Source organism: Dermochelys coriacea, chromosome 13 (genome assembly GCF_009764565.3).
Source record: "Dermochelys coriacea isolate rDerCor1 chromosome 13, rDerCor1.pri.v4, whole genome shotgun sequence".
In the NCBI taxonomy this organism is placed as follows: Eukaryota; Metazoa; Chordata; order Testudines; family Dermochelyidae; genus Dermochelys; species Dermochelys coriacea.
The window spans coordinates 35,150,014-35,160,519 of NC_050080.1; the positions used below are offsets into that span (position 1 = coordinate 35,150,014).

Here is a 10,506-nt window from a genome sequence, read left to right on the forward strand (position 1 = left end):
TTGCTTTTAAAAAATGAGTACAATGTGATTTGCTAATGCTTTGTGATGCACGCTGCATTTTTATGTGTGGCCAGAAAGGCAGTGGAGCTGGAGGTAGCGTGCCTCTGTTTGTTTGTTAATTATGTGGTAGGGCTGTATTTGTGTAATTATGTCTGTAGCTGTTATGGTTCAGAAGGAAAGCTTCCAAATGTGACCTGAGAGCAACTGAGGCAGTCAAGTCTGCTTGAGTTTGCAGAGAGCCTGAAACAATAGCTTGACGTGGGAACTCCCCGATTTATGTTAATGGGCCACAGCTGCAATATTAGCAAAGCGCTCGGGGGCAAAAGGAGCAAGAGCTGCACATGCCGTTCCTCAGTCCCCTGTGAGCTAGCCAATGCCACTAACACAGGGCCAGGTTGGAAGTGGTGCCTGTAAGAGGGAAGGCTCTGTATGCCATTCCTTGACACATACGCACCGCTGACAAAGCACATCCTCAGCTGGGCTGCATTTCACTTGGTATCCTAGAGGTGAGGTCTGCTGCCCAGTCTCTCTGGAGGAGCCTTTCACCCTGATCTGGAGCTAGGTTGGGGACCTAGAGGTGAAAGGCTCCATATTCCATTCCCCAGATGCCCTGAGCTCTGAAGCTCATTGGAAAGAAGCCCAAACTTGTCCTTCATCCTGACCTCATTCTCTTGGCTAGTTGACAGTTTTGCCCCCACATGCTGCAACGCATTGTCCAGTTTTTAGGAAGGGAATTTATGAAGCCGGCTGGGCAATGAGTCCCGATCCCTCCCCTCCAGCACACCTCCCGTTAAGTAACATTCACACGAACAAAAGGAAGAAACGTGGCAGGAGTCACTTTATTTTATGCCTCGGATAATTTCATTGATACAAAGTTATTTATGTGAAGTTGGAGTCTTTGGTCGCAGCTTCTAGTAAAGACGAGCCCTCGAGAAAACTGACTCGGCTAATTCATAGCCAGAAGTAACAACAGGCACAAAATAAAACTACACACAACCCTATGTGACTGAGAAAACACACTGCGGCTCTTTCCCCACCCTTTCCCCTTTCCCCTGTGATTTGTGCGGGCCACTGAGGGGTGGTGATCTCTGCCGGCCGTGTAATTACTTCCCAATCCCAGAGCTGATTGTACGTCTGGGAGTGAGCCACCGAACTCCTGCCTAAAATCCCGGCTTGCAGAGGAGTAGTCACAGCGCTCCCTGAGCAAACCTCTTGTTCCCGTGTGACAGGGGAGTGGAGCCAGAGCGACGTCTGCACTATGAGGTAGGGTGTGATTTGCTCATGCACATATACTCGTGCGAGTGCAAATAGCAATGCATCTGCATCTGTTAGCACGGGGAGTAGCAGCGGAGGCACGGTGGAGCCATGTGAAGTACAAACCCGCCTGAAGCTGGTGTGTATGTTACTCTTGGGGGAATTCTGCACCACTGCGCGATGCAGAATTTGCACAAAAATTAATGTTGTGCGCACAGAATTTGCTTTCCGCCCCGCGACCAGAAATGGGCTGCAGTCCTGCTGGCCACCACTAGGGGCTTGTGGACCCGGCCGAGCCCAGCTCGCACATAGAGGACATTGCCGGTAAGAGGCGGGGGAGGAACTGGAGGGTTCCCAGCAGCTGCAGTTCGCCGCACCCCATGTAAGAAGGAGGCAGCAGCGGGCAGGAAACGCCACACAAGCTCAGGACCCAGCATCAGGCTGTTTGCCCCCTGGATTCCTGGGCTCTGCGGGGAGGGGGTGCAAGTGGCTGGCCCCTCTCCTTGGCTCTGCCGGGGAGGGGCCAGAGAAACAGGGGGAAATTTTTGTGTGTCTGTGTTGTTACAGGTATTTTGAAATAAATTATCAAAAAATAATTGAAACTGGTGTGGTTATATAGTGTTATTTTGATAAATAATATATGTGATAGTTTGCCAAATTTTAAAATATTGTGCCCAGAATTTTTAATTTTTTGGTGCAGAATCCCCCAGGAGTAATAGTATGTGCTCAGCATGGCTCAGCTGGGTGGGGACGCTGCAGCATTGATCCTTCTAGTCAAAGAGTGAGAAAATGCTCTGTCCAAGCTGGCTCAGGAAATGCTTTTCCAGCCATGTTAGCTGCAAACCCGTTGGCAACCGGTTTTCTGGAAGCCCATGGTACAATCATTATGGTAGATTGCAGAGTTGTGTCTCTGTATCTTAATCCTAGCGGCTATTCCTAGGGCAGACTGGGCCTCACTAAACACCCTGCACTGCAAAGCCACTACGACTCCTGTAAAATACTAACCCTAAATATACCCCCGACAACCCCAATTCTTAGCAATACTGCAAGGCAGCGAGCAGGCTCTTAGGTATTCCTGGGGCCTCCCTATTTCAGATCACTGGTTAGAAGGCGGCAGGGGCACTTCAGTAGGTGGGTTTGGATTGTCGTTGAATTTCATGTCACGGCAGAACAAGACGCTTTTCTTGCCCAGGCCCAGCTGGTACTGCCATATGTAGATCTTCTCTTTCGGCTGCAGGGTCAGGTTGACAGACTCTTCCACGTCGGTGGCCTCGCTCCAGTTCTCCTTCTCCGTGTTGATGCTTTTCCCGCCGTATTGAGTAGTGAGGGAGAACTGGTACTTGGCAATGGCTTCGGTGAGGGCTCCTGACTGATATGATGCTGAGATGCTCACGCTCCAGTTGTGCTCTATGCTGCTCATCTTCTCCTTGGCATAGCCCACCTTCCTGGTGATCTTCTTGTTCCAGGTAATGGGTGTGTTGGAATCATTGGAGATGGTCTTGATGGCCTCCCAGGTGCCGAAAGCTGAACCCTGGGTGATAGCCAACCCACCAGGGAGGAAGTTGACCACATCAGGGTGGAAGGAATAGGTTACAGCATCCACGTTCTCGTGGAAATTGGTGGTTCGGTAATACTGGATCCCCCATTCGTCATGGGGCTTGACAAAATAATAATAGCCCTTGACACCCCAGTAATAGAGGCCATCTCGGCAGGACGGGTGGAGGCTATATTCGACAGCATCAGAATCGGTGTTCATGTTGGTGACCTTGCGGTAGACACCCTTGCTCTGGAAGACAATGTAGAAGGACCCAAAGGCTGAGAGATAATGGTCTCCTCCCTGGCAATTGGGGTGGAGATTGTAGACTACGGCTGCTGTGTCCGTGTTCATGTTGGACACACGGCGATAAGCCCCTCCTTTGATGATGTAGAAGAGGTCATCCTGGTGGGCGAGATAGTGCTCCCCGCCCTGGCAGGAGGGGTGCAGACTATACACGTTCAGATCTTTTCCTTCGTTGAAATTGGTCGACCGCATGTAGCAGCCCAGGTCTGAGCGGACGATGTAGTAATATTCGTTCACGCCGCAGAAATCGACCCCTGGGGCTTTGCTCTTGGGGACTATTGTAGGCATGGTGTTCGGCACTAGAAGATAAAATAGTTTCTTCCCATTAATTATTTTGTATTGGAGTGGCACCTGGAGCCCCCAGCTGGGATCCCAGCCCTATTCTGCTAGGCATTTTACATACATGTAGTAAGAGGGAGTCCCAGCCGAGAAGAGATTACAGTCTCCATAAGACAGCATGGTGGGACCTACGGCTAGGGTGACCAGATGAAACGGAGAAAATATCAGGACACATGGGGGAAGCAAAAAAGAAAAGAAAAAAAAAGTGGCCGGAGTTCCCGAAGCAAAAAACCCCCAAAAACCACCAGAGCGGCCAAAGCCACAATATCGGGACAAATGGCGTCCCGACTGTGCATCAGTTGGGACGCGGGACAAAGACCTAAAAATCAGGACAGTCTCGATTTTATCGGGCTATCTGGTCACCCTACCTATGGCTTTGATGAACAGAATCCTATCCTGGGACAAGGGCTGGAGAGCTGAGATTGGGGTGGGGAGGAGCAACTCTAAACGATACCATTAAGAACAAGACTTTACCCTTATTCAGTCCCTGACGTTTTAGGCTCCCAAAGCTGCTGCAATGTTCAAACCAAAGTTTTCAAAAATGGCCTTTGGGTTTCGGGGGGCTAGCTCAGAACTTGATTTTGGGGCGATAGTCGCACTCAAGGCTCCCCGATGCTAGCTGGAGAATGGGGGATCAGCGCTCTGGGAAAGCAAGCCAAGGTACTTAGAGCAACCCAAGGATCAGGAGTCAGGCTGGCAAATGTTCCCAACAAGATAAAGGAGCATTGTTCCCATGATACAGGGGGATATGGGCAGCATGGACTATGGCTTAACCTTCGTTCCCTCCTCGCTTGGCACCCCCCTTACCCCAGTCTCCTCAGGATCCCTGTTCCCAGGGAACCCCTTCCCCCAATCCCCTGAGGATCCCCCTTCTTGGGGACCGCCCTGGCCCCAATTCCCTCAGGGTCCCCCCTTCCTGGCAACCCTCTTCCCCCAATCCCCTCAGGATCCCCCTTTCCCAATCCCCTCAGGGTCCCTCCTTCCTGGGGACTAGTCTTTCCCCCATTCCCTCAGAATCCCCCTTCCCAGGGACCCCCCTTCCCCCATCCCCTCAAGATCCCCCTTCCCGGTGCCCCCTTCCCCCAAACCCCTCAGGATCCCCCTTACTGTGGATCCCCCCTTTCCCATCCCCTCAGGATCCCCCTTGCCCCTATCCCCTCAGGATCCCCCCTTTCATTGGAATCACCCTTCCCCCATCCCCTCAGGACCCCCTTTCCAGGGACTCCCATTTCCCCATCCCCTGAGGATCCCCCTTCTTGGGGACCGCCCTGGCCCCAATTCCCTCAGGGTCCCTCCTTCCTGGGGACTACCCTTTCCCCCATTCCCTCAGAATCCCCCTTCCCAGGGACCCCCCTTGCCCCATCCCCTCAAGATCCCTCTTCCCGGTGCCCCCTTCCCCCAATCCCCTCAGGATCCCCCTTACTGTGGATCCCCCCTTTCCCATCCCCTCAGGGTCCCCCCTTTCTGGGAATCACCCTTCCCCCATCCCCTCAGGACCCCCTTTTCAGGGACTCCCCTTTCCCCATCCCCTGAGGATCCCCCTTCCTGGGGACCTCCCTTCGCCCATCCTCTCAGGTTCCCCCTTCCAAGGGACCTCCCCTCCCCTCGGGATCCCCTCTTGTAAGCCTCCCCCTTCCCCAATCCTCTCATGATCCCCCTTCCTGGGGACCACCCTTCCCCATGAAGAGGGGTGATCTGGAGGATGGTGTGGATTGCACCCTCAGCAAGTTTGCAGATGACACTAAACTGGGAGGAGAGGTAGATACGCTGGAGGGTAGGGATAGGATACAGAGGGAACTAGATAAATTAGAAGATTGGGCCAAAAGAAATCTGATGATTTCTGATGAGGCAACAAGGACAAGTGCAGAGTCCTACACTTTGGACAGAAGAATTCCATGCACCGCTACAGACTGGGACCGAATGGCTAGGCAGCAGTTCTGCAGAAAAGGACCTAGGGGTTATAGTGGACGAGAAGCTGGATATGAGTCAACAGTGTGCCCTTGTTGCCAAGAAGGCCAATGGCATTTTGGGCTGTATAAGTAGGGGCATTGCCAGCAGATCGAGGAACGTGATCGTTCCCCTCTATTCGACATTGGTGAGGCCTCATCTGGAGTACTGTGTCCAGTTTTGGGCCCCCCACTACAAGAAGGATGTGAAAAAATTGGAAAACATCCAGCGGAGAGCAACAAAAATGATTAGGGGACTAGAACACATGACTTATGAGGAGAGGCTGAGGGACCTGGGATTGTTTAGTCTGCGGAAGAGAAGAATGAGGGGGGATTTGATAGCTGCTTTCAACTACCTGAAAGGGGGTTCCAGAGAGGATGGATCTAGACTGTTCTCAGTGGTAGCAGATGACAGAAGAAGGACTAATGGTCTCAATTTGCAGTGGGGGAGGTTTAGGGTTGGATATTAGGAAAAACTTTTTCACTAGGAGGGTGGTGAAACACTGGAATGCGTTACCTAGGGAGGTGGTGGAATCTCCTTCCTTCGAAGTTTTTAAGGTCAGGCTTGACAAAGCCCTGGCTGAGATGATTTAGTTGGGGATTGGTCCTGCTTTGAGCAGGGGGTTGGACTAGATGACCTCCTGAGGTCCCTTCCAACCCTGATATTCTATGATTCTATGATTCTACGAGAAGTGAGATTTTCAAATCCCTTTGAAAATCACAACCTGTAAATGGGAGGAGGAAGAAAAGTGCTTGTGAGCTGATGTTTTCAGGTAAGGAGGGAAGATGGATGCTTCAGGCACCAGGGCGCAGGAGAGGGGCCGCTGGTCATGACACGAAAAGGTTGTTGTTGGGGAGACGGGAGGGGTGGGGGAATAGAGGGGTGAGGGAATGAGTGGCTGAATGCAGTGGGGTGCAGGGCGGAGAAAAAAGAGGTATGTTCTCAGCTGCCTGTGGGTCAGGATTGCATTAGCAGGAGCGTTGCCAGAAGATCGAGAGAAGTGATTATTCTCCTCTATTCGGCACTGGTGAGGCCACACCTGGAGTATTGCATTCAGTTTTGGGCCCCACATTACCGAAAGGATGTGGACAAATTGGAGAGAGTCCAGCGGAAGGCAATGAAAATGATTAGGGGGCTGATGCACGTGACTTATGAGGAGAGGCTGAGGGAACTGGGCTTATTTAGTCTGCAGAAGAGAAGAGTGAGGGGGGATTTCATAGCAGTCTTCAACTACCTGAGGCGGGGCTCCAAAGAAGATAGAGCTCGGCTATTCTCAGTGGTGGCAGATGCCAGAACAAGGAGTAATGGTCTCAAGTTGCGGGGGGAGGCCTAGGTTGGATATTAGGAAAAACTACTTCACTAGGAGGGTGGTGAAGCACTGGAACGGGTTAGTTAGGGCGGTGGTGGAATCTCCATCCTTACAGTTTTTTAAGGCCCTGCTTGATAAAGCCCTGGCTGGGATGATTTAGTTGGGGTTGGTCCTGCTTTGAGCAGGGGGTTGGACTCGACCTCCTGAGGTCTCTTTCAACCCTAATCTTCTATGATTTTATGTTCTCGGGAATGACGGGGAAGAAGAGCGGGCCAGCTCGGAACTTGATTTTGGGGGGATAGTCACACTCAAGACTCCCCAATGCTAGCTGGAGAATCGGGGATCAGCGCTCCAGGAAAGCAAGCCAAGGTACTTAGAGCATCCCAGCCATCAGGAGTCAAGCTGGCAAATGTTCCCAATAAGATAAAGGAGCATTGTTCCCATGGTACAGGGGGATATGGGCAGCATGGGCTATGGCTTAACCTTCGTTCCCCCCTCACTTGGGACCCCCCTTCTCCCAGTCCCCTCAGGATCCCTGTTCCCAGGGACTGTCCTCCCCCTCATCCCATCAGGATCCCCCTTCCCTGGGACTCCCCTTCCCCCCTCCCCTGAGAATCCCCCATTCCCAGGGGCCCCACTTACCCCAATCCCCTCAGGATCCCCTCTGCCCTGGAACCCCCTTCTCTCCCCAGTCCCCTCAGGATGACTGACAGAAATATAGCCAGTTGCTCATAACCAGATGAACTGAAGCAAAGCAGCACAGGGCAGGACGGAGACATACATACCCCTCCTCTTGGGAAGCAATTAATCTGGTGGCGTGTGCACCGTACACGGCAAATGTGCTGCACACACATTCATGTAGGAGGGCTTGTATTTATATCCACTAGCTGGAGGGAATGGCACACAGCCGTTACTTGTTGCATGCCTTTTCTGGCTCTGATTTGGTAACCACATTCCATACCAGTCTGGACGTGACAGCACTCCCTGCCTGTACCAGGACACAACCCCAGTGTATCTTGTCTTTGTTCCCTCCCGCCTTGTGAAATAGCTCAATGTGAGAGAACTGCATGATGGGGGAAAGCAGACCAAAACAATGAGGTTAGCACAGCATTAAGGTTCCTTGGTGCTTTGTCGTCCTCTTGCAGAACATTTCGCTGGGCTAAATGCAGTCTCCTGAAAAGCAGGCAATGAAAAGTTAAGATGCCAGCACAACCTTAACTCTGTCCTCTTCTGGCAATACCTAATACACCCCATTAATGTTTATTCTGCCAACCTGGTTCACCTCCATGTACAAACCCATTCACCCACAGGATTCCTGTTAAGGCTAGTAAAGGACAAAGCGGCATTAGCAGCATCATATTCCACTCAGTGCGGGCAGTATCCTTTTTAACAAAAGCCCCATAGCCCGCCACTCCCACAGCTTGCGGCTATGCAATTCTCCATTGGGGTTCTCCCATCACTGAAGTTAATCCACCTCCCCAAAGGGCACAGCTAGGGTAACGGAAGAATTCAGAATTCTCCCTGTTCCATCTGGGGATTTCGATTTGTGTGCAAATGCAAAGTCTTTGAGATTGCAATTCCATGGCATGGACAACTGGAGTTAGACCAGTCCAACGAGGCAAACGAGGCCACTGCCTCATGCCCGTCGGGTTAACAAAACAGAGCCAACCAGCGGCGAGGGTAACTTATAATGGAGGGGCAGTACCGCGTTGTTTCTAGTCACAACATCTATGTACTTGGGAGCCGCACATGTGACGTCGCGTCATTGTTCAACTGCCTGGGGACACAACGGGTAATAACCCCAGTCCCAATCTTTGACAATGACTCTACAATAGACAGGAAACCAGATCCCCAGGAGAGGCTAGGAGAGTCTGTCCCAATCTTTAGCATACATATCAGCCCCTTAACGAGGCCCCGCTGACAGGGTGGGGCAAAGGGGGCAACTGCCCAGGGGCCCAGGCAATTTAAAAGGGCATGGGGGACCCCGGCTCAGGTCGGTGCGGAAGGAGCCAGGAATGGGCCGGGGGGGGGGCGGAAACGGGACATGACTGGCAGGAAGAAAGGAAGCAGGAAAAACAATGAACAGAGACCCGGGGGTGCAGCTCTGGAGCCTCCAGGGGGAGCTGGGAGCCCAGACTCAGCAGCTGCTCCTTCCCCAGCTGGGCCTGCACCAGGGACAGACTTTCATTGAAAGTCTTTGTGTGCCCAGCCCAGGGGGACTTTCTCCAGCTGGACCCAGCCCCGGGCTCTGCCGCCCCTGGCCTGGAGCTGTAGGCACCAGGTGTCCCCCAGCTGAGATCATGGCCCTATTCTGCTAGGCATTTTACATACATGTAGTAAGAGAGGGTCCCAGCCGAGAAGAGATTACAATCTCCATAAACCAGCATGAACCTGCGATGAACAGGACTCTATCCCGGGACGAGGGCTGGAGAACTGAGATCAGGGTGGGGAGGAGCAGCTCTAAACGATACCATTAAGAACAAGACTTTGCCCTTCTTCAGTCCCTGACGTTTTAGGCTCCCAAACCCGCTGCAATGTTCAAGGCAACGCTTTCAGAAATGGACTCTGGGTTTGGGGGCCGAGCTCGGAATTTGATTTTCTGGGGATAGTCTCACTCACGACTCCTGACGCTAGCTGGAGAATGGGGGGATCGGCGCGCTGGGAAAGCAAACCGAGGTTGCTTCGAGCACCCCAACAATCAGGGGCCAGGTTGGCAAATGTTCCCAACAAGACAAAGGAGCATTGTTCCCATAATACAGGGGGATATGGGCAGCGTGGGCTATGGCTTAACCTTCGTTCCCCCCTCACTTGGGACCCTCCTTCCCCATTCCCTCAGGATCCCCCTTCCTGGGGACTGCCCTTCCCCCCAATCCCCTCAGGATCCCTCTTCCAGGGGACCCCCCTTCTGCTAATTCCCACACCATCCCCCTTCTCGGGGACCACCCTTCCCCTAATCCCCTCAGGATCCCACTTCCAGAGGACCCCCTTCCCCCAATCCCTTCAGCATCCCCCTTCCCAGGGACCTCCCCTTTCCCCAATCCTTCAGGATCCCCCCTTCTTGGCGACCACCCTTCCCCCATTCCCTCAGGATCCCAAGTAGCCTTGAACAAGGGATGGGGGGGACCCCGGTGGGATTCACGAGCTCTAGATTCTCGTCCTGGCTCAACCACTGACCTCTTGTAGGCGGCTTCAGTTTTGTTTGCCTCAGTTTCCCCCCCTGTAAAACAACACCCACCTTCTTTGTACAAACCTTTGGAACCTATGGGAGAGAAAAGCCTTGTCTGAACTCCTCTTTGGTGCATTTCCTACCATTCCTCTCTACCAGCTAAACTGCTGAACAATCCTGCCTGGATTATACCAGTGCCCTTCTCCCATGCTCTCTCACTCACCCTAGTCTTGGTGCCTCTGTTTCCCGCGGAGAATCAATCTAGCTGTCTGCAGAGCTGGCCTCCCCCTGGCTGAATGGAAGTCAACAGAAGAGGGAACTGGTGACAGAGAAATATCTGACGTTAAGTATTTCATAATCCAGGCTCAAAAGAAGCGGCAACGTCCCATCGAAAGGGGAAGCTTTGCCCTGACTAACGGCAGGGTGGTTGGGACATACTCTGCTCGCACTTATCGCAATGACCTGCCCCTCGCTGTGCACTGGGGTCCTCATCCCAGTGCCCTCCGGGGTGCTGTGCGGGGGGGGGGGGGGCGGCCCGTGACTAGCACTGGGTGGCGTCCCGGTGCCGGGTCAGGATGTCACATCCGCATGGCACCACGGGAGGCAGATTTCCTCAATTCTGGGATGCAACCTGGGCAGCAGAATGAACCC

General features: G+C 52.9%; 1 protein-coding gene across 1 annotated transcript; it reads right to left on the reverse strand.

Moving 5' to 3' along the window:
- Positions 1 to 819: 819 nt before the first annotated feature.
- Positions 820 to 9,936, reverse strand: LOC119842398. The gene is made up of 2 exons (XM_043495794.1): positions 9,925 to 9,936; positions 820 to 3,393 (listed from the first exon to the last, which is right to left on the reverse strand). Exon 2 carries the CDS (start codon positions 3,380 to 3,382, stop codon positions 2,351 to 2,353), a length of 1,032 nt encoding a protein of 343 aa, XP_043351729.1. The 5' UTR covers positions 3,383 to 3,393; positions 9,925 to 9,936; the 3' UTR covers positions 820 to 2,350.
- Between the last annotated feature and the right edge of the window lie 570 nt (positions 9,937 to 10,506).